This window comes from Prinia subflava, chromosome 5 (genome assembly GCF_021018805.1).
Source record: "Prinia subflava isolate CZ2003 ecotype Zambia chromosome 5, Cam_Psub_1.2, whole genome shotgun sequence".
Classification (NCBI taxonomy): Eukaryota; Metazoa; Chordata; class Aves; order Passeriformes; family Cisticolidae; genus Prinia; species Prinia subflava.
In genome coordinates, this window is record NC_086251.1 from 47265250 (window position 1) to 47289723 (window position 24474).

At 40.6% G+C, this 24474-nt stretch overlaps 1 protein-coding gene across 2 annotated transcripts in view; it reads right to left on the minus strand.

Moving 5' to 3' along the window:
- Positions 1–2788: 2788 nt before the first annotated feature.
- CCDC88C (coiled-coil domain containing 88C) overlaps positions 2789–24474 on the minus strand; it is a 97368-nt gene continuing 75682 nt past the window's right edge. Inside the window, exons 19-31 of one of the 2 annotated variants that reach the window (XM_063399224.1) lie at positions 24300–24461; positions 22864–23141; positions 18064–18207; positions 16553–16739; positions 16170–16315; positions 14905–14994; positions 13887–14128; positions 9737–9919; positions 9325–9393; positions 8518–8586; positions 7436–7737; positions 6256–6471; positions 2789–5051 (exon numbers count right to left, since the gene is read on the minus strand). In XM_063399224.1, the coding sequence (XP_063255294.1) occupies positions 4038–5051; positions 6256–6471; positions 7436–7737; positions 8518–8586; positions 9325–9393; positions 9737–9919; positions 13887–14128; positions 14905–14994; positions 16170–16315; positions 16553–16739; positions 18064–18207; positions 22864–23141; positions 24300–24461 (3102 nt within the window). In that variant the 3' untranslated portion in view covers positions 2789–4037. The remainder of the gene's footprint in view (positions 5052–6255; positions 6472–7435; positions 7738–8517; positions 8587–9324; positions 9394–9736; positions 9920–13886; positions 14129–14904; positions 14995–16169; positions 16316–16552; positions 16740–18063; positions 18208–22863; positions 23142–24299; positions 24462–24474) is intronic. The other variant, XM_063399225.1, reaches the window with a different exon arrangement.

Genomic DNA, 24474 nt, shown 5'->3' on the forward strand with positions numbered 1-24474 from the left:
CTGTTCTCAGGAGAAAACCAGTTTTGCTTCCCTACCATCCTAACCCCCCACAGGAGTTAATAAATAAACTGTCTCTTCCATGCTTCAGTTGAGAGAAGCACAAGTACTCTTCCACTGGGGCCCCTTACTCATCCATATTACTCTTTAATGGGATTCTTCACAATCCTTCAAGTCTGAATTAAGATCAGCTGTCACACCCCACCAACTCACATTTCTGTCTTTAGGACACAGGTTAGCCTTTCAAGGACTTTCCTATTTGAGAAGCTATTATACAGGAGCCCTCTATTTTCTACTGTTCTGTTCATACTTTTGAAAAAATCCTTGTAACTGGAAAAACACCATTTCATTTTCAAAACTTGCCATAGCTTCTCCCAGTAAATTTAAACTCCTGTCAGTACTATCTTAAATCATAATTTTTTCACCCTTTTCCAGCTGATGCCATTCTCTCCTAGTTCATATGGCAGTCTCTAGCACCAGCTTTCAAGAAAGACCTTCATGGCTCGGTCTGTATCTCCAGTCTAGCAGCCCTTCATAACAATAACTTCATTTGTTATTTCCAGGAACTGAATTATTTCACTCTGCACTGTTATGTCAGGTTAATTCTGCCTGGTACTGGCGATTTATAAAAATATTCACAAGTTTTTCACCTTGTCTTGAACATTTCCAGTGCTGCTTGGAGCTGATACTCCATGATTGTGATGGGCAGAGAAGAAAATTTTAGGATTAATTTTTTTGGTGAAATCTACAAGTGATTCCAACACTCCACTGCCCCCTTCATCTGAAAATGCAAAACCATAATCAAATGCTCTCTGGACAGCTGGGTTCATGTTTAACCAGAAAAAAAAAAGAAATTGTGTTGTTCTAATATGTCCCCAAATGTCTGGACAATCAGAAATAATTTCCGACCACATGCTGATGCAGAGTTTTCCTAAGCTAAGCACTAGGCGTTTTTTTTACAATGTCCTTAACACTTGGAACTTCCCTCATTATAGAAAGAAAAATTAAATTATTTTTTTCCAGATTCTTCTTCTGATGGTTTTAAGTTCTGAACTCAATTAACTGAAATCAGAAAAGGTCTGCTCACTTCACAATCAGGCCCCAAGTTTGAGAAGAGTGGAAGAAAATCTAATGGGAAAAAGGTTTTTGTGACACGCTATCTCTGCAAAGGACGTCAGATTTCTTGTTAAGGATATACTCTACCCCTGCAGAGCACGCAGACCCCGGCAGCGATTCCCACAGCAGCCATTTATTTTACTTCAAACACACACCATCATTTGTTTCCTCGAGTCAAACAGCTTCAGTGATTTCAGTCGGAGCACACTGCAGGGAGCGGGTGTTGCCCAAGTCACCTTCGGCTTTCTTGGAAAACTACCGGCAACTATGCTGCCTCCTCGGGATGGATCCCCTTCAAAAACGCGTCCTTTCATGGAAAACTCCATCTCGGGAATTAATGAGCCACTGAACGGCCTGAAGCCTTGAATCCAGAACCATTCGCAGCACCACCTAGCACACAATTAGCAACTTTCAGAGAGCACGCCCTTCCCTCCTGGCAGGAAATACCAGCACCCTACAGCCCATGCAGAGCTGGGAAAAGCCAGCGTGCCGAAGCCGGGGCTCCAGGAGATCCCTTTCCCCCAGCGTTCGAGAGGCAGCGGCGGCTCTGGCCTCAGGCAGCTCGCTGTGCCCCTCCCACAGCCTGGCTGGCCGTACAGGCTGCGAATTGAAACAGCTGCTAATTCATCTTCACTTCTTGGAAGGCAGTAAGAAAGGGTCTGGCAGCTCTGCGCCATCCCTTACCCTCACAGGAACACCTCTCCCCACAGTTCCCGCCGCCTCACGGCACCTCCACCTGCCCAGCTCCACCTGCCCGAATGTGGGAGGATTCGCCGATCTCCGTCTCTGCAAACACAATTGTTTTCTCCCCCTCAGGCATCAAAGCGCCTGTTTAATGCCACCGGTGTCCCTGGGCGCCCCAGGAAGACAAAGCACAGCAGCAGCCCCGGCGCTGAGGGCGGCCTTTCCCGCTCCGTACCCGCGGGCGCCGCACACGGCGAGCACGGCCCGGGAGGCGCCGTGGCTGTCAGAGCTGACAACAGCTGAACCGAGAGATGGCAAAACAACCGCAGCTGCCACGGCAGCGCAGCCACCTGCACCAAAACCTTCCTCAACATGCCCGGAAAGGCCGGAGAGCCTTTCACAGGCAGCTCTGTGCTTCAACAGCTGATCCACGGTGTAATCTCTGTTTTTACAATTATCCCACATCTGAATGGTACTACAAATGTATTCAGTACTTTTTTAATTCTAACTCACTAGAACTGAGAGGGTAAATAATTGTAAATAGCTCAGAAATGGACAGCTAAGGTGTGCCATTGGGCAGGTATTTATAGCAGAAGCAGATCTACAGTAACTAATCACAGGTCGCTTCCTCAGCAGGCCAGCCTGCACATGTCCTCCAAAAAGGAGCTGAAACAAGGGAGAAACACCAGTCTTGAACCTTTCGTGGTCTGGCCAAGAATCTATTTTGAGATATAATTTCTGGAAGAAGATTTTCAGTTTACTAACAACATTCATTATGTTCTAAAACTGCCATATAGCACACACAATTTTAAATTTGTTGGAAAACTATAGTTTGCAATTAAAATAGTAGAGAAAGCAGAAAGGGTTTCTTTGCCATTCTCTCCATATTGAAAGATGAATAATTTCTCACTTTCATAAGGTATCCTGAGAGTTAAGTACAAAACAGACTATACAAGATGCAAGCTTGGTCAAAATGAAAAAAAGTACAATATCAGTTTATTTTAATCTTTATTATAAACAATTTTGTAGTTTTCAGAATGGGATTGCTACATATTAGATAACAAAAACATCATCAAATGCATCAGTTTTATCTTACTAAATTAAATCAGAACAAGCAAAACAAGTTTTTAAAGGATTTAGCCTATTGCAAGAAGAACAGCTTTACAAACATGGAATTAAAGATACATATTTGATCATATATACATAAGCAGCTGATGACACTCGAGACAGAAACATACAAAGAACTTCTTTGCACATAAATAGATTTTTAAAAGTATATTTCTTTCACATGTGTACAAAATTATTTTGCTTTCTATACTGAGAAAAGTTCTCGGAGACAAAGAAAGATTTCTAAGAGAGACAAAAGCCCACATAGGATGTGGGCTGTCATGCACACAAGGATCTAAGAATACAATTTACACAGCATTCTTATACAGTACTTGAGCTTCTTATATACATACTTACAAGACACTTTTGTACATGAGATGCCACCTTTGCAATTGAAATGGCATCTCCCCTGAAAGGCTGCATTAGTTCCAGTGTTTGTATAAAAGATAAAACAAGTTTCAAAAGGCAGCACCACTCTGCAGAGTCAAGGATCCACTGAGCTGCAGCTATAGTGAAGGCAGTGGGGTAATTAGGCTGGCTTCTGTGTTTACACAGTCCAAGTGGGAAAGGTTGAATTGTGACCCTTGAAGTCTATACAATACCTTCTATAAGATATGTCTGTGGCTAGAAAAATAGATCCATGGCTGAAGCCACACACTTTTGCTATGCTACTTAAGTCAAGCATTTGGTTGTGTCTTTGGGGGAGAAGTTTGGCTTTTATCTGACATTTTCAGCATGGTTATTTACCAATGGTGAGGCTGGGTTTAGCACACAGGACCTGTGAAACTTTTCTTTAATGCATGCAGAAAGGGTGCACAGTGCAGCAATGATAGAAGACCCTGCTAATAAGCCTCTGCTAGACTGAGGAATGCTCAGAATCTGTGAGAATCAGGTGCAAAGTGTGCTGTGAGATTAGATCAGGCTTCCACTTTGTTTTAGGCACAACAGTGTCAGAAGAAGAACTGGGTTTTGCTCCTTGATTCCCTTAATCACACTTTGTCCAACTAGGAAAGAGTACGCAGAGAATACTCAGAGCAGCCTGCAGGTGATGCCTTTTAAGACCTGACAGTGTCTAGATAAAGGGTACCTGGACATCAGCCATCCCAAACACATATTACAGCTACACCTGTGGGTTACACACAGCCATACTCATACCAAACCGTCTGCTGCTCCCCCTGGGGCTCAGAAGACCCAGGAGTGCTGCTGGAGCTGCTTCCTCTCACGGGCTCCTCTCCAGGCCCAGAGCTGCTTTCTAACAGCTTACCCTGGGGCTTGGTAAGTGGGGCATCACCCTGGCCTTGCCCTGGGGGAGTATTTCCCTCAGTGCTGGTGCAGACAGCTCTGGCAGGGGCCACTGTGGCCACCTCCTCAGTACGAGGTGCTGACTTAGGTTTGACTTTTGAGGGAGTGTGGGATGCAGATGAGTAGTGTTGCCCATGGTTCACACGCTCTTGCTGCTGGACATTCAGACTGCCTGTGGATGCAGTGGGTGAGGCAGAAAACTGATGGAAGGAGAGCGGCCTCTCATCTTTTGGTGGGACCAGGGAAAGGCGCCGTGCATCAAGCTGCCGACAGTGGGAATCGACAGCCTGCATGGATCCTGCCACCTTTGCAGACTGCGGCCTCTCCCTTGAGGGCGCCTGGGAGCTCGCTGGCACAGAAGGCCTGGTGCTCTGATAGACGGTGTCCTTGCCCCCATGCAGCTCTGCTCCTGACTTCTGAGGGCTCTCCTGCCTGTAGGCCTCGGGGCCAGCGGCCCTGAGGAGGTCTGCAGAGGCCAAGCTAAATGCCCTGCTCAGTGACGTGCTCCTCCTGCTCGCGCTTCCAGGCTGCTGGGGCTGTGCCATCTGCCGCACCCCGCTGGCACACTGGTGCTGTGGTGTGTGAGGAAGCTTAAGGGACCCTTGGGGGTTTGCCAGAGCATCAGGTTCAACTTGTCTGAGGTTTGGCTTCATGTAATTGTCAGGCTTAGCCGTTCTTCCTTCTTCACCAGCCATAGCCATCTTCACAGTGGGAGAAACAAGACTAGTGGGCATCTTAGTAGCCTCCTTTCTGGATGGTTGAACCAGCAAGCTCCCAGTAGCTGAAGGCTCATTTGCTTTCCTAAAATAATCGCTGAGCAAGTCATCTCTATTAGTAGAGGTGTCCTGGTGTGAGAAAATATGCACATCACGTTAATGAAAAGACATATTGTTTGAAGAATCATGCAGAACTCTGTATTCACAAAATCTCCCTTCCCACTTAATTTAAGCCAAACACTATCATAGATTTTACACAGTGGAAACAGAAGAGATGAATGTTTAAAATAGGTATAAATCCAACTCAAGGAATAATGTGCTTATCGTGATTAGATTGTGACAGCCTTATTTGCCAGGTTAATGGTCATAATTTTTAAATAATTTTGGTTGCAACCTGGACAGCAGCTCTTTTGCTTCCTTTCACATCAGCCACTGTCACTTTAATATCAATATCGTATTGACGATTTCAGCCACTGGTGTCAGTAGATATCCATTACGCCTGTAATATTCCAGAATACAGTTCATCTGGATAACTCTCTACTGTAACTTCAGGAATGTAACAGAAGTCAATACCTTGAGGAGATGTGCTAGCATTACAAAAAAGTTTCATGCCTTCTCCATTGATTCCCTTCACTTCTCCCACTCAATATACTATGTATGTTAAAAGCTGCATGTAAAATACAATGAAATGTACAAAAATCATTACAAAAATTGTTTGCCTACAATAAACTCACAAATTCCAAGTCAGACAATTAACCTGGCAGTAAAAGAAAATATACAATGAGTATTTCATGGGGATGGTCCATGCAATCCAAAAATGTTTGATCAGCTGCCATTGTACTATTAGTAGAAGGCATGCTCAGAACAGTTAAGGGACATGCTGTCTTTACAAACAACATGCTGAACAAGCTCATGAAATTTACTTCTTTATTTTTCTCTAGGGAGCATGTTTAAAGCCTAATACACTTATTTCACTAGTGTTCCAAATATTTTTTCCAGTCAAAAAGCTCATTTTCCATAAGCAAACACCATCAATGGTAATAGTGCAGTGTGAAAATTTCTAAGCTCAACTAAGTGTTAAAGTGTTAAGGTTATTTTTAACTTTATTTAAACAGCTGTTACGCACATTAACATTACAGAATGACAAATCCTCCGAAAACACGCACGTGTACGAACAAACGCTGCAAATACTTTATGAGCAATTAATGCAAGAGATCTGCCAGCCTTTCAAGTAACAGCTAGGAGTTACAGTATGCTTCTATAGGTATTAATATGCTAGCAAAAGCTGTGGTAAGTCAGGAGCTGTTGCCTTCATAATAAGAACAATGGATACCCTGGGGATATAGAATGAAGCACATCTCCTATTTCCCCTGCCTGTTCTGTGCCTCACGCTGTCGGGACATGAAACACTGAGGATCGATTCGAGTGACTGCGAATGTTCCTGATGAATGGAAGGACATGGGGAGTAGCAAGAGGGATACAGGGCATCAGCTTCTAACAGAAACTGGTGTAAAGAAATCATTTCACTCTCATTTAAACTGCGCCGATGCTGAAAAGGAACAGGATGACAGAAAGAATGAAAATGGACATGGTCAGGTAGTTACAGACACACAAAAGTAATCATTTTAAACATCTCTAAAAGCTACCAATTGTACTTAGGGTAATGAGGGAGTAGGAGGCATATTTAAACACTACTGTGAAAATTCAAGGACCAGAATTTACTGATGCTGTGAAATGGCATAGCTCTGCTGATTTCAATACTTTTACCAAGGCATTCATAAAACAGAGATCTCTGTTCACTTACACTATCAATTAACTGTTTTTAAGATATTAAAATAGTGTTCAAATAGTGCACTGCCTCACTATTGTACAGCATGTCTGAGCAGTGAAAGACAAATGCCATGCTGTTAACAAACATTTAGTTCCCGAAGAAAGCACTTCAATGAGTGACATTCTTGCAGTCATTGAACCAACAGGACAGGATCAGTCAACACACAAACATGGCTCAATTATTGAAAACTTCCTTCTACAAGATAAATAGTCTTTCTCAAATGGACTCAGATTTTCAGATTATGAGATGGTTTTAACAACTCCATATTTTGCATTTCAATTGAAAACTGTTCTAGGTTTCATACCTAATTATAGATTTAGCAGTTGAAAATTACACAGAAAACTTACCAGTTTATAAATAAAAATACTTGGAGCTGAGAACTGATGATACAAAACCTTGACCACAATAATTTGCTAGCAAAAAACACCAGCAGTCCAATACACAGTACCTGCAGTGAATTATCTGACTTGCCATAGCTGATAAACCAAAATAAATTAGCAGAGTGCTATATAAAAGCTAATTTTACCTAAGTTATTGAAACTCTCATTCATTTTGCAAGATTTGATAGTACTTATGTATATGAACAAGGATCATCTAGTCTCTAGTTTGCCCTCATCCTCCTAAATCAGCTTCCAACAGTTTTTTGACATCTGAAATGGGCTATCTAGCTCTATTTACTTACACTAGGTAGAGACAGCCTGTTGCTCTCTTCCAAGAACTCTTCCAAAGTTACCATCTCACTGCCAGGTGAGGCAGACCGCTGCCTGCCTGCGTGAGACTGAGCTGGATTGCTCTTCTGAGGTATATCACAGGACATCAAACCATTCCTGTGGGAGGAAGACTCATGCCTGCTTCCAGGGCTTAAGAAAGCAGCAACTGAGTGAAGGGAATACGTGTCTCGGAGCAAGACTGGTGCCTCTCTGCTTGGCACCATATCTTCACTGCTGAGGCTCTCAGTTCTACCATGCATATGGTCTAAGGAACCTGAGGAGAAGCATAAATCCATTAATGACACTGCTCTGACATAATTTCAGTAGATTTCACACAGGTAGGAACTTAATCATCCAGGGCCATTTCCACACAGACTGGGTGGCATTTTTTACCTTCCTTTTTTTCTCCTACAGAGCTCAGAGCAATCAGAGCTTTGAAAATTCAGGACGGCTAAATATCTTACAGCACCTTAAACAAGCACAACTACTTCACCAAAGAATAAAAATAGCACTGGGGGCTAATAAGCCTTATATTAATAAGACAGTATTGGGGTGCCTCTTTACAACCCGTCATCGAACGATCTCCCAGTCTCGGCTGTCTGATCTGAGAGCTAGAATCTGACAGTGGAAAAGCAGAAAGCGGATTCTTCCACAGTGTCAGGTCTCTTGGCATCCTTCAAGGATGCCCAATTTGCAAAAACAAATCTCCAGAGCATGCTCATTCCATACACAAGCTGTTGTGCAGAGTAAGAACCACAGAGATCTGTTGTTTTAGAGAGTCTAAGAGTGGCCTGGTATTTCCCACAGTACGATGCCAGTCAGACTGAAGCAAAACTCAACTGTCTGCCTTAAAAGCCACCCCTTGCCAGAATCAGTCTTAGAAAAGCACTTCTTGCCAGCAGTTTTGATTCCCAAGACAGCCATGTCCAGATTGCATAATCACTACCATTTCAAAACAAGTCTTCAAAATTAATTGGAAGGAAAATGGCATTTTACACACAGTTTCACGGAATTTCACTTCCTGTTTGTCACAAGTCAGCTGTAAAAGCTTTACCTTTCAAATTGAGAGGTGAACTGCTGCTGGAAGCATTCCTACTGCTCTCTAAACTGTTTGGCCTGGGCACTGAAAAACACAAATCAAGCATTGAACAAACAGATCTTCAGTTTCTCTGATTCTCTAAAAGACTTGGCTACAGTCTCCCTTCTGAAAATAGGACCTGTGCAACTAAGTCACTTTGAAAACATTAACAACATAATACACACAGGATGCCAAAATCTGGACAGAGTAGAAAATAGCTTCGTTTTTCAAGTTGTTTAAGATCCATCTTGTTTATTTCATTTTTTGCATAAAGAAATATGTTCCAGGTTTTTACAGTAACTGTAAAGTAATGCAGAATCTGAAAAAGCTCAACAATAAGTTCCTGTCTCTTTTTCAGTTTTCTTTGGAAGGAGCTGGTAGCCAGCTTGCAAATTAAGTCTTCCACAATCTCTAAGCAGGCAGTGCTGCTGCTTCAACAGCATTCCCACTGTGCATCCACAAGCCCCACACCAAATTTCTCTGACTGCTGATTCACTCCCTTAAGGAAGGCAATTAACATTCTCCAAAAAAATCAGCAACATTAAAAGGTCTGTTGGTGGGGGAAGGCAACGTGCTTCAATGTCAGCATTGTTTTTAAAATTAATTTTGGCAAAACATCCATTAAAAGCTTCAATAGAAAACCAGAAGCAGTTAGAATCCTGTTCCCTACACCTCCTTCTGTAATATTAATGTAACTAAAACACTCCAGGACAGTTCACGAGGATGCAATAAAACAAGTCTTAATGCAGATGTTCAGAGCACTCACACATGCTACAAGCTTACCATGCCGTCTGGTGCTTGCAAACTCGACCTCCGGGGACTGCTCACATAGATTATCTTCTGAATTAGAGCCTGGAAAAGACACAAAACTTAAAAGGTCAATTGAACACAGAAAGGTTAATCCTCCAGGTCAGCCTCCAATGCATTCTAGCAGTGTAAAAACAGAGGTGATCAAGAGGTTTTACAGACCCATCTTCTAAACACTGGGCAAGGAACCACTGAAGAAGTGACACTCAAATGTGCTCTGTCAAGCTGACAACATGACAAGAGTGAGTAAACCCTTGATCTCATCAATTAAACCATTCAGCAGATAAGGTAGGAGTGAAAATATTACTGCTCTGGCTTTGTACTTGAACACCACTAGCAAGCAGCCTGCCTGGACATCAGCAGCTGGTGTATGAAATGCACCACGCACCTTTTGGCCTGCTCTGGAGCCGGGAGATGGGGGTGGAAGTGTGCATGTGAATAGCTGAGGTCGAGTAAGTCCTGGGACCCATTTCCACACAGCTGGGTTTTGTTGCAGAGTCTGCTGAGATTTCAACATGATCATTGCTGCCTCCGTGATGGGAATTCCTTTTTTGCTTTAGGTCCATTAGCACTGGTGGGGAGAGAGGTAAATGAATAAGACTCAGTGAAAAATAGCATTAGGGGATTTGTATTTATGCCTATACAAACATGACAAACAGGCACAAAGAAACCGCACAACAGAGGCGCTAGTTTGGCAAGCTTTTCCATAAACAGTGCAGTAGTGGATAGGAAATTTCTGCCACCAGCTTGTCAATCATGTGTGCTCTCTGTAAAGTGTGGGAGTGACAAGGGCTGCTTAGTGCCGGTGGGAGGGTTGATATTATACATGCAACAATTACTGTGAAAGGAGGAAGAAAAGGAGCAAAGACATGAATCCAGAAAAGATAAGTGAGGTGTGAAATTCCCATAACATTATTCCTTGTAGGTGCATTTTATAAGAACTTACTTCAGTAATAAAATAGAATAGGGAAAGAGTGACAGTAGTCATGCTCTTACTCAAAGAAAAATAATGCTGATTTGAAAATTATCTATCATGATCCGTGCACTAAGGTTTCAGGTTTATATCTTTGCTGTGGATAAGAGCTCAGTCTTTACAAGGTTGAAACTCTGCTCTTATGTTGTCCTGGTGCAATGATTTTTAAGTGGAGTTCCTGAGATCTTAGCAGGAGAATAACAAACCTGTCTGTTAGAATATTACTTAGATTAAGAATCTGAAAAATTCTTTTCTACTGATGAAGCGGGTTAATTAATTTCTTGTGATGTCAATGTAATGCTTTAAAGCATTTAAAGAAAAGAATTTAAAGAATTTACTGCAGAAACATGCTTAATGAGATGCAAAAATCTAGATTCTATGTATTTCGATTGAATACTTGATTAAGTAACACAAACTAAATGTTGAAAATGCAGCAGAGTGCAACAGTCGAAATAAGCAACTTGCAGAGACAATTAACAGACAGTTCAAAGCACAGAGCAGCTGTGAAATTGTATTAGAGAAATGGACCAATGTGCTGTCATCTTAGGTGGCCCCTGGAAGCTGACTTCATTCAGGAACAGTGTTTCTCCCTAAGTCTGCATGGGCTCCACAGACTGGGCCAGCACTTGCTCTAAGAATTGAAACTTATGCCATGCCTGCAGGGGCAACTACTGGCTAAAGCTTCACAGGCAAATCTGTATTTTTCATTACACCTAACACCTTCCATGGATGCCAAAAATATTAATTACCCTGGAGACTACCATTCTCCACAAATCCCCAAATAGGCAACAAAAACCAGGCTGTTCTGCCAGAGTCCCTGGTTGTGCCACTGGGGACAGTTCTAAGAGGGAGAAGGGAAATGAGATCTTTGGGCCTCTCTGCTGGGTCCCCAGTGTGCTGGGTAGCACACTGCCCATGCTGCATCCAGTTCTCCAACAGGGTGGAGACTGGACCTGCACATGCATTTCAGAAGCCACCAGGTCATGACTATTAGGCAACAAGAATTCTGGGCAATGGATTAATGAGGGTTATTCCCAGTCTCAAGAGTACAAATCTACATTCTTCTTCCAAAAAAAATCTGTTGAAACTGAAGCAGAAGAAACTGAAACGTCAACTCAATTCAAGATGAATTTTCTTAATTGGAAGTGCAAAACCTTGCTAAATATAAGGTTTGAATGCGAGCATCAAGACACTTTGCTGAGAACAATTTTTCCAGTAGCTTCCATTCTGTATTCAAAGCTAGACTATTTAAAAGTAGAAAAAGGTGTAAAAAAACCTGCCTTTTAAAATAATTTAGTAGCAAAGACTATTGGAAAAATCTCTGGAGTTTGAGACTGTATTTGTATTTTAGTAGGACTATCACATTGTAGAAAGCATAGCAACAGCAAATCAATTCAACACTTTAACTGGACACAATGCAAGTACATGATTGCAAGAAAATATCGAAGCGAATAGCAACTTCACTTACTTACAACATGCACCACAGCCAATATACATACGCAAACTGTATGCCATGAGGTCCCCTAAAGTGTGCTGCATTGAAGAAATGATCCAGTGTGCAAGAGAGATTCGTCTTCTACAGGAAAACTTAAGTCCATGTTCACTAATCTTTGCTTGTACTTAGAGTATTGTATAGACATGTTGAGTGTTTCTATCAGTGTGAGTGTTCTTTTATGGCATGTGGGATTTTTTTTTTATTTTTTAATATTTGTCAGAAATAAATGAAGATAAATGCTACAGAGAAGGTGTTAGAAAACTCCCAGTTCCGGGAAAGAAAGAGTTTCACTAGGAGAGGATGGGATGTCGGGAGAAGACCAGAACCGGAGCCGATTAGAGAAAGACTGATGATTCGATGGAGACTTAGGAGACTTTTCTTTATCCTTGCTTTTGCTTCTCAAAAAGGCAATCTTTTTGCGCTGTGCAGCTAAATTGTTATCACCCAGGTATCCCAAAAAGAAGAAGAAAAAAAAAAAAGTAAAAAATATAAAGCCTTATAAATAAAACTTAAAATGTCTTAACACAGGTTAAAGACTACATAACCAGTAAAAACAGAAAAGGCTAAACAATGACCAACACCTATAATGAAGGACTGATGACTACAGAGCTAAACATAACTAATCTGACTCAGATTAAGGCATAGATTAACACACAGACAATATTTAAGCAAGTCCACTAAGAAATTACTGTTAGATCATTCAAAATGTTTTTGTTTTATAACATAAAATTAAATTGCTGTACATGTTACTCAGTGATAACACACTCAAACTTCCTAGATGTCTTCTAGGCTTCAGTACTGGTGAGCCTCATCTCCACATAAGTGTTTTTCACATAACGTTAAAATGAACGAAGCCCCAGAGACTTCCCCATTCTACAAGGGCCTTGTTCTGTGGTAACTCAAGCCCAACTTCCCATGCTGAATGTAGGATGCATGGTAAACACCTGGAATCATATGGATGATCTTATTCCATCTTCTTTTTACTTTCATTTTTACAGTCATACATTACTTTTTACTTTACATACATACTTTGCCTTTTACATTCATCTTTTTACTTTAAGTGAATAAATGACTTTAAAGAATTAGAATAGAGAAAGTGTTTTACCCAATCAAAACAAAACCTTCAAACAGACAGGTACTTGCAGTAGTTTATAACCAGAGTTCTTTTCTTAGCTGCTCCCCTTCTGTTTCCCACCCCCCACAGTTGGAAGACAGGAATTATTACTCAAGTATCAGTTTCAAAATTACTTCTTGGAAAGTATTCCTAGAGTATATCAATCTATATATAGAAGCTGACAGAAACAATCTCAACAGAATAAACAGAGCTTGGCACATATATATTACCTTTAATAACGATGAAAAGTATTTATTTTGAGGAACTTTCTTTTCAATTTCCCATAATTAGGAAAACCTGATTTACTGTATAAACTAACTTAACAGAAAAATCATTCCATCTTCCTTACGTATGCCTTAGTGTTAAAAAAATCATTTCATCATTTGACATGAAAAAAATCCTAGTTTAATTCTAGATCAAATCTTGGTGTTGTCCTCCAAAATCCCCAATTATGATACATCAGTTATTTACAATAAATGGGTTATTTGTTCTGCACGTGCACCACCTGCTGGCAGTGGCTGTCAGCCCCTCAAAGAGCCTGAACCGCACACTATTGCATCATTCAGCTTTAAACTGCTTTGCTGCAAAACCCCAGCAAATGAAGTATTAGAACCAACTTATTCAGTAACATGCAATGCATCTGAGCAAACAGAAGCTGAAGGGAGAAGTAGTAGATAAAAGGGAGAAAGCAAACTAAAACAAAACCAAAACCCATTATCTTCTAGAGTTTATTCAAATTGCTAGTTTAGGGTTTTATGTATACTAAAACTTTTATTGTACAAAAAAAACCTAAACCAAACCCAAAACCACCAAAAGAGAAAAAACCAAAAACCAACCATGAAAAAAACTCCAAACAAAAAAAAAAGACATAAAATATAATATCATTGGCATTAACATATCCTATATATTAATTTAAAAAAAAATCAGCTCATGGATTTAGACTGGGCATTCCTTACCTTTGTTTGAAGAACTCCCAGGGTTCTCTCTCTCTTCCACAGGGATTGACCCTTGAGAGGTATTATCCTGAGCCTCATGTTGATGTTTCAGTTTTTGGGAGGCAGATGGAGAATTTACCATCTCTGGGGATTCACAATGCCATGTGGAGCTTTCTGCTGTTGGTTTCAACCGCTCTCTTGAAGTCTCCTTCTTTGGCTTGATTAATTTGACTAAGGCTCTGGCTCCAATCCAGGGGTTTTTCCTGATAAAGCAGGTTTTGTGAATGGAATTCAGAAAATGCTAGAAGAAATACTCCTCAAAGAAGTTTACAGTTGTGCTAAAACCATCAAGCCATCCTACATTCTTATTTGTTTACTGTCATGAATTGGTTCAAAAAATGCACAGTGAATTTCACAGTACTTGAGATTCATTTCTCTACTGAAGTCAAAATTACTTTTACGGAAATATTTCTTCAGCATGAGAAATGTGAGAAAGACAACTGTTCCCTCTGCTAGAAATCTAAACCACACATATGGACCACATAAGACATTCTTACAGTGTGAAAAACTCCACTACAGGAACAGACTGAGGAGGAAAGAAATGAAAGCTGCTTTGAAGCCTCTTTGCTAAGGTTATCAGTCAGAACTATGTATGGTGGAATTAACTTGGCTCTTTTTTGTTGTTCTTAATATAATTTTTAAGTCCCTTCTCTCCAACAGACTGGTTATCTCTTGCTTTCAAAGAGCAGCTCTGAAAGCTCCCAGTTTAGTTGCCATACTGGGAGCCAAGTGGTTCTTTCCCAATAAATGTTGGGAGTTTCAGATTGTTGTATTAACACAGAGAGCCCGTGTGAGGCCCTATGCTCTACGTTAACACAACCTCCTGCTTCAGGGAATATCTTGCAGAGTGAGAGGGAACGGACAAGTGGAGATGACACCACCCATACTTCAGATGAAGTTTCCGTTATCCCCAGTTATGGAAAGCCCTTTCTTGCCCTCACTGGTCTGTACAGCAGAACTGAATTCATGTGGAACTTACTTTTTTGGAGCAGGATCATAGAACTTGTACTGATCCATTATCTTCTCTTCAAGTTTTTCCTTATGTCTCCTTAAGGCATTCAATTTATCACTGTGAGGGGGAAAAGCATATTCTGAGTCATCTGTATGAAATGAAGCATTATCAAAAAACTGAAGACCGAAAGACACCAAGAGAGGAAAGAGACTGAAATATCTTCCTATCCTGAACCTTTAGGATTCACAGTCTGTTTGGAGAGGGCAACTGCAAAAGCCTACCAACCATGCTGATGGGTGATTTTTGTGCAATAAAGCATGAAAGGTAGAAGAACAACAGTAGTGGTGGTGCAAGATTACTAGTTAATATCTCAAGCAGAGTTTGTTTGGTGGATGTTGACTAACTATATTTTTTACTGATTATTTTGTTAACCTACACAGTGGAATTTGGCAAATCTTATTTTCATTCAATCCTCCATCACAGAACAGTCAGACACCAGGATAACCATATCAGAGTACATCTGAACTGTATTCGGCCTATTTCAGCAAACAATTTCTAATACTTCAACTGTATAAGCCAGTACTGCTATAAAACTCAACTCAGTACTTCCCACATCATCCTGATGTGCTTGAACTAAAATTCTTGGGATTAAGAACATTTTTCTTCCTTTTTTCATACCTATAAGAGAAATTTACCACAGTGAAAACAGGATTCTTTGTAAAGGCATAGTATCTTTAAACAGGGTATCTCACTTCAGCATGTCAACCTGTGCATGGAGGACATAGCAACGTATGCTGATGTCTGCATCCTTAAAAACAACATCAAAGCAGGCACTTCTTGAAATGCAAATGAAAAAAACAAGAGGAGTATGAATATTCGCTATTCTACAGGAACCTAAATATAAAGTGACTCTCATAAGACTAAATTTTTGTTGCAACTTGGCTGTTTTCCAAAATCTTAAAACTTTTTCCCAGCCTCTTCTTTGCAAAGTACCACTGGGTTTAGCATTCCATCTTTTCTAACTGAATTTTTCACACAGGTTTATATGTTTTATTTGAAAAGAGCTGTGCTTGCCCAGGTGTTTTGTGAACAACTCTTTGTGGTAAGGCAACGTGGAGACATTTTGGGCTTTCTCCCATTACACTTATCTCCTACTAAACATCCCCTTTTCCAACAGATATCAAGAAGACCTATCATTCCACTGCCTGCTCTTCTAGTCCTGATAGATTATTTGTATTCTATATTTGTCTAATTACTGTTTTAGGTTTCACAATTCAAATCTTTTTTCTTACATGTACTGCTTCTGTTCTTCATGATACTGCTCCTTGCTCTCCATGTTCTGCTCCAGTAACATCTGATTCTGCTGGCTCAGCATCTGAATTTGACTCAGGAGATGATGGTTTTCTTCTTCCAGATTTCCCTTTAGACGGGACAGGAGCTGTTAAACAAGACAAATTAATCTCTTCTCTGCATCTGGCTTCCCTGGAGTGCACCATAATTAAGATAACACAATAGCACGGCAACCCAAGATACAAACCTGTACACTTCAAACTATATGGGGGTGTTGTTACATAGTTTGACCTTCTATATGCAGCATGTCAAAAGCTTCACACACTGAACAGCAGCTCTCTAACCCAAAAGCAGCAGCAGCAGCTGGGTATCTACAGCTCCTCACCTCACAGTGGTTATCCAGCTTGGTCAGAGAGATGTCCATGGATTGGTGCTGCTCTTTCAGCTCATCATAGCGAGCTTGCCAACGATTCAACTCCAGCTGAGAGTTGTTCAAGGAAGTTTTCAGCTCTTTAGTGTGTGAATGCAGCCCTTCATACTCTGCCTTTAGTTGGTTGTGCAAGAAGTTCACCCTAATCACAAAGAAGACAGCAGGCCTATGAAGGACACTTCACTGAAATTACCTCACAGGCACAGACCACACCATGCAGCTCTCACTACATCAAACACAGTTCCAGAGAGTAACTCCTACGCACATTTTTATTCTAAGTATTTAATAAAATTTTATTAAGAAGTAGTGATAACATTATAAAAAGTTTTAAATCTACAAAAGAACTGAAAGAAACATACATGAAAAATAAACCTGCTATTTCTTCAATATGTAAGAAACACCACAAATTTCTAAGGCACAATGTATTTAGGAGCATTTGAATATAAAGGCAGTTCTACTTGGCACAAATAAAACTCAGATGTTAGTATTTTACCCTGCTGCATGATATATGAACATTTAAGTGTCCTGCAGTGTGAAACTCTAGTGTTGTAAGAAGATACTGTACAATTCTTTTACACTTTTAGGTAAATCTAAAAATGTCTACAAATCATGAAGGCATAACATTAAATAACCAGAAACAGATTATGTTCTGCATCTGCTGACAGAGAAGCCTGGCTCTCCTCCAGCCCTGCAATCAATATTATACAACATCTTTGTCCCTAAGAAAATGAATTAGGAACAGCAAACTTGAAAAAACCTCTGGAGAGCTCTGCACTGTTCTGAAGTACACTTGTACAGTTGTAACTCAACTTCAAATGTGATTTTAAAATATGATTCAACCTGACATTGCTTTAACTTGATGTGGTCTTGGCCCCTTCTACCAAACAGTTTCTCAAAACACCTTTGTAGTATAAGCAAGGCTACAGGGAGGTTTTTGGGGTGGCTCAAAAGGGGCTCTGCCATAAGTTAACAGCCACTCACTGATCAGGAGTCTCTAAGACTGCTTTTAATAACAGGAATGGCAGTTTTCTCTGGGCAGCAGAAAATGAGCAATGGTAACTCCTAGAGCCAAAATCATATTGTGTAAAAAACATAAACCAGTGCTCCCCAAGGGAAAAAAAACAGTATAATTTGGGGGTTGGGCATTTGTAGCTCTGCCTAAAGGCAAGTGCTTGGAAGCAATTCATTGCAGAAAATGCTTGTGAACTGAACCAACCAGTGTGGAAGCATATTTTGTATGAACAAAGGTCCCAGTTCTGAAACACCAAGTAACAGTATCAGTTGACAGTATTCATGAAGCTGACAATCTTTAACAAGTTGAAATGACCACAGTAACAATACTAAAATAGAGAAAAAAGAACAGACACGTTATATGAAGGCACTTCAGAGCTAAAGCAACACATTTGTGTTTTGCACAATTGACTTTTAATTGATATATATATAACAATTCAGCAAAGGAGCCATACCTGTCCAGTTCTTCCCTCAGCTTCTGATTTTCCCCAGTGGTTATTGCATTTGATCTTCTCTCTTGTTGCAAAACCTCTCTCTCAGTTTTTAAAACTAATTCCAACTCTTCCAGTTCTGCTTTGTGTTTCGTTAAACTGTTGTATCTGCAAAAGGAGGAATAGCATACCCTCAGCTTTCATTTAAACATTTTTCTTCTTCTGGGTTAATATTTTAAGAGGTAATACCACAATGATCAAAAAGCATCTTTTTTTCCAGTTTTATTTATTTAATCCACATTTATATGCTTAAACTTCTACCAAAGCTGAAGAATTCAACACTATGCATGAAAATTCAACTTAGTATACAAGTCAGCAGGTAAGACTTTAGGGGAAAAAAAAAGAAAGAAAAAGAAAAGCATTCTTTAAGAAAACTGGAACACAATTGCCAGAATCTTACTTCAATTTCAGATTCTGGTCATTAAGTAAAAGCATGAAATTCTGCAAAATGAGTGGAAACCATACCACTAAACCTGAATCCCAGTCACAAATAATTGACAGTGGCAAGAGCCAAAAACCTGACTAGAAAGCAGCTCCCAGAAAGCAACAGGAAAGCAGTGCAATGAGCAAGCGTTTGTTAGGTAACCACCTAGTGCATATTAGGTTATATGCATGGGTAATAGCATCCTTCACATCTACTAATCTCCTGCATATTCCAGACAGATGGTGAGGTATCCGTGAGTTGACAGCAAAACACCTCTAAGGAGAGGCTGACTCACCTGCTTGAGTTGCTCTATTTGCTCACTAGTGAAAAAAGCAAGAGCAAAACCAGTGTTCACGTCCAGGCTTCCACTATTATTTGGTTTATGTAACTTGTGCATAAACCATTCAGGGCAGAGAGAGAGGGCTGATGCCATCAGCCGTGTCTTTAATTTTGATCTCTGGAATGCTAAAGTAACCGAGGTGTGGAAGAACTTCCCTGATATTTGGCACAGGCATGGATTAGGCAGGCTCAGTCTCCCTGAGGTGCTATACCACTTGCATTCAGAAAACACTGAGAAGAACGAGGTGGGCTGAAATCACAAGGCAGCAAGCTGTTCCCAGATTTTTTTTCCCTCTGGTGGCTTCTGTCAGAATCTGTGCCCATGCACACCAGCAGAGGCCATTGGGGCCACTGGTGCAGTCAATGTCAAAAGTCATCAGCACGTTTTTGGTCACTGTAATAAAAGGGTATTGCCCTGAACTATCAGGTATGTCTGTGTCAATAATGGAGAAATATTCTTCCAAGCAATTTTAAAACAGAATCTAGGTGGAAGATGCAGCATTGCTTAAAAAGCTAAAGAGAACAAGCATCACCTTTCAGTGACTCTCATGCCAGCAGAGATGAATGCAGAGCACAGTTACTCGGCAGTCATGAAAACTTCAAAACAAAACCAAAACCAGCAGACAGCACCAAATACACTGACTCCTGCCAACTTGTTTTTCTTTCAGGCTACCATTCCATTCATCCCCGGGTCAAATTACAGCCTGTCCCAAATTCCAGTCCATTAAAGGGCCACACAGAAAAGTACCTGTCTCCCAGACAAAAGCTGCTTTATGCTATTCATTCCCAGTAACAGCAGTAGAGTTTAATTAACCTTATTTATTTGTTTTCTTGCTCCATTCAGCTCTAGGACATTTCAAATTCAATGTCCATATAAAAAATGGAAGAACCTGAAAGCAGAGGAAGGTTTCACATCCAGCTCCAAGAAGCATTTCAGACAGATTGTGTGCCAATGCAGAGTCTGAGAAGACAAACTCCAGTCAGTCCTTTGGCAGAGACCATGGCTGTCTCTGCAGAAATTGCACTGTAAATTCTTTTGCTGTCTCTGCATGATAGGGCTACTCTGTTCCTTTTTATCTAAGCCCTCTATGTTTTAAAGAGGGCTCCTTAGAAAGAAGCAGAATACCGGCCCAGTGTTAGCAGCCATGCCCAGCACCACAGGCTGCCACATTGAGCCTGAGGTACACCACAGCTGCTCCCCTAGTTGTTAAGTGAAAGGTAAGAAAGAGGAGACTGTCTGCAAAAATGGAGATCATTGTTCATGTCCAAAGCCCTACTGAAATCCTCAGGCAAAATCTTCTTGTAGCAGAGATTCAGCCTGGAGTCTACAATTTGAGCACAATCTGTGCAACCTGACAAGCTCTACCACCAGGGACCAGGTTACCCTTCCTGTAGACTATTCAACACTCATGTTCATTTCACTTTTTAAAGCATTAGGCTCTTGGACAGAAGGGTTTTAAAAAAGGTTTTCTTATACATGCATATAGAATCCATTTTGGCTTTGACACAATCCATTCCTAGGATTGAACAAATGTAGTCCTCTTTACTCCTTTTGGTTTTTATTCTTTCTACTGTTTTTTGAGGAGAAATACTATAGGTAGGTAGACTGAAACAACTTTGAAAATGCTCAGTTGTGATAAAAAGTGTGGCAAAAAGAAACCCAGAAAAATAATTACCAGGCAGCCCTGGTAACATAATACAACTCCCTGCAGTATGTAACCCTACACAGCAGGGATTCTTTTCCCAGTGTCTCTACAGGATTAGACTTCTCCAGACTAAGCCATAAAGAAATGCTCCAAGATCTGTTAATCAACTGTAGCTACAAAGTTATTACTTCCCTTAGTAAGATGCAATATGTAAAGCAATTTTAAAAATGCAGAAGAGGCCAGCCTTTCTGTGCTCACTGAGATGGTCAGCCAGACACCTCAAAGTCAAAAAGCTGCTGTTAATGGTAAATTACTCCAACATACTACCTCTCCTCTTCTTGCTAAGCCAAACCCACACATCTGTGGTTTGCTGGGCTATGACAGGCCATTTCACTGTACTTACACACAACCCATTATTAAATCCCCACTGCAGTGTTAATATTGTGCAGACAGAACCAAAAGAGGTTTAATGAAGTTTGCTCAGGTGCAGAAAATATTCTGTGGTTAGAATGCAGCAGAGTGAACTACACAAACCTTTGGGACCTTGGCTGTACATGCTGTTGGATGTGCACAAGCTAACTAAGGTTGCTGTGGATTTTTCTAGACAAGCTGCAGTTATAGGTTTGTGTGGAAGTGTAATTCTGCCTTAAGCAACAGAACTATGATTACAGTGCTGTCACCAGCTGAGGACAACCAATCACCTTGGAGTTGTGACAGGCAAAACCCATCTCCTAAACATCATGCAAGAAAACTTCTTGGTTGCACTGAGCTGCTCTGGGGAAAATTTAACAGGTGGTGCATTCTAGCTGAATTTGAAAGTGAAATATTCCATCTTAGCAGTTAAATACCTTAGTTAAAAAGAAGAGGTGTAAGAAAACTTTTCTTATGCTACTCTTTCTCCCTTCTGCTCCCTCAGCAGCACATGATGGAGGGAGAACAAAACATGGACTAAAAAAAGTAGCTTGTGGTTTTTTTCCTGACAGTCAAATGGAGTCCTTGGACAAATCACCTTGATAAGTATCTCTGAAGACTGATCTGCGGAGGAGGATACTGCACGCTTAGACCTGCCAAACTCAACCTGTTCTGAATATAGAGAAGGCCACCATCTGCTCCCCTGCAACACCTCTCACTAGGAGTCACATCTCAGAAAGAGAGTCCAAACTGTTAATGATTACAGTGGTGACCGAGCACTCACCTCTACAGATAACCCATTCTTTGAAAAACACTTTTTCCTTAGGCTAGGGCTCCTTAGTGTTTGGTACTGATCAACCAAAGAAAGAACACAGCAAACTGCCTTAACACACTGCAGTGTAGTAATCTCAAGCAAAGCCTGAATCAATGAGAGCCATTAATCAGTCTGAGAAAGACTTGGTAAGCAGGAACAGTGTCTGTGTAATCACTTACAGCTCATTTAGCCGACAGCCAAGCAGCTGTCCTGTCACACTGCCCCAGTGGATATTTTAATCACAATAGTTTACTTCTGTACTTCATAAAAATCTACCACACATTGTATTTGCCAGCTCCTTAGTCTTTGGGGAAGAAAAGTTTAGTGTTCAGTCCACCATCAAGGAACACCACTGAGTTGCTCTAAACCCAATTCATGATCTTGCACAGAAATGAATCCTAAATACAAGTGTTTGGAGGAAAATCACTGAAAAATATAAGAGAAGTTTGAGAGGTAGGCAGAGGAGCATTTTTGTAGTAGTACATTATGTGTATTGTTCAATCCATACACAATTGTCAGAAAATAACACTGACTAGAGACTAAACATTAAACAGTTTACTGATTCCTGTTTCAACTGAAGGGCCTGAAGCAAAAGCTTTAGATTATGAGAACTACAAGGAGATTAATAATACATCATTATCTCATACTTAGGTCAATATAGCTTCCTTCAGAGAGCCTCCTTTGACACGACACGAATGCCACCAGGTTCAATGACTGAAATTTCTCAAGATACACACTACTCACATATAGGTGACCTGCAGACTTTATGCTTGGAAGAGAGACTCCATACAGTAGAACTGGAGAATGTTTTTAAGGCTGTATGTTGTTATAGCGTAAATCCTTAAATGATGTAGAAGCATTTATACTACTTCTGACAAAGTATCCCTGAGATCCAAGCCCATGTTTGCTTAATACCACCAGTTGCCACCTGTTCTGCCACCCTTAGAGATCTAAAATCTAGAGCTTTGCAAATATTTTCATTTAATGTCCTAATGTCAACACGAATGACTAGGCACTTTTTCAGGGTAACAACTTTGTAATTTCTGTTTGTAATTGGAGACAACATTTAAGGGTAAAATTGTAACACAGGCACATTCTGGCTGCACTGTACCCCTGAGCAGTGAGCGTACCTCTCACGCAGACCTTTGTGCTCCAGATCCAGGGTTTTGTGTAATGTTTTCAGGCAGCTATGCTGATTTATTAGCCTTTCATACTCTGCAGACTGCCGTTCATGTAGTGAAGCAAGGTGTTCATGGTCCTGAAGCAATGACTCATACTCAGCTTTCAGCTGCTCCTTCTGTTTCAGTAGATTTTCGTTCTCGTTCTCCTTGGCTGTCTGCTGATTTTGGAGTAAAGCATTCTGGGCTGTCAGTGAAGCACTCTGGGAGCTGAGAGTTGAATTTTCTACCTAAAATTTCACAAGTAAAAAGTAATTATTACTTATTCACATCTACTGGAACATACTACAAACCTTTAGTAGCAGCTTACATCCATATAGAGTTAGTCAAGAATGCTAACATTGCCTTGTTGACTTAAGATATTTATGTGCAATTTGGCATTATTTTGGGATTACTGCTGGTAGTATGCACCACATAACGTTATGCTATCAGTAGTAAGAAAACTATCACAATAACCTCCAAACTGAAAAAAACACTTTTATCAGAAGCTCTTGAGCCTGAAGACCAAGATGATCTGGAATAATCACAACTCAGCTGCACGTCTGACAATCATGATCAAAGTCAAAAGTTACCCCATATTTGTGTACAAGTAATGAAACCCATGTTCACCCAAACTCAAAAATATGAACTGCACTACTGTGTACGTGGACAATACTCCTAAAACTGTGTATGTGAGCAGTATTCCTAACAAGTCTGGTTTCAGTAGAGAGATGGTGCACTGATTTTACATGTTGCTAATATAATGCAATTACAGGTGGGAAATAATTACTGAGAACAACCCCCCATCACTGAATATGCAAGAGGAAAAGCTTGAGAAGTGACAGCCATGCAAGAAAAACACAGTTAATCCAATATTGTCCTTTGAAACTGGTCTCTTTCTCAAAGTTTATTTTTTTTAAAGTCAGGTAATTTTGAAGAGTATCTCTTCCACTGGCAACTTTGACATTTTGTCTGAAAGTCTGAAAACTGTGATTGGAACTCCTTGCTACAATGTCTATGGGGAGCTGACTTGTGTCCTCTTCCCATTTCAACCAAGCTCCTCCACAGGCACAGCATCAACACAAAAAAGCAAAGTGCAAAGCTTTTTTTATTTCAGAAGTGTAGCTTCTAGAATAACACATCTGGATTTTGCTGTATTAATTTTAATTAATTCTCTCTAAACAACCACCTTTTTGCTGAAGGTAGCTACCAGACATCAGATACAGACCCAATTTCCCTTCTAGCTTGGAGAAATTCAGACCTAAAACTAAGCTCCACCTTCTGGGCCTTGTCTTTCCATCATTACATCAATCTACCAACACAAATATTTCATTATTAGCTGTCATCTTCTCCACACTACTGTAATCAAAATGCAGCCCCCTGGCACAGAGGCACAAGGATGTCCTGACCTGGAGTTTGGCTGTCTGTGTCTGCAGGGCAGTGTTATGCTCCTGAAGGAAGACATTTTGCTTCTGTAGTGTCAGGATCTGATTGTTGAAGGAGACATTCTGTGTTTCCAAATGCTTTAGCTGTTCCTTAAGCAGCTGCTTCTCAGTATGCAGGGCTGCATTCTGAAAAAGAGAT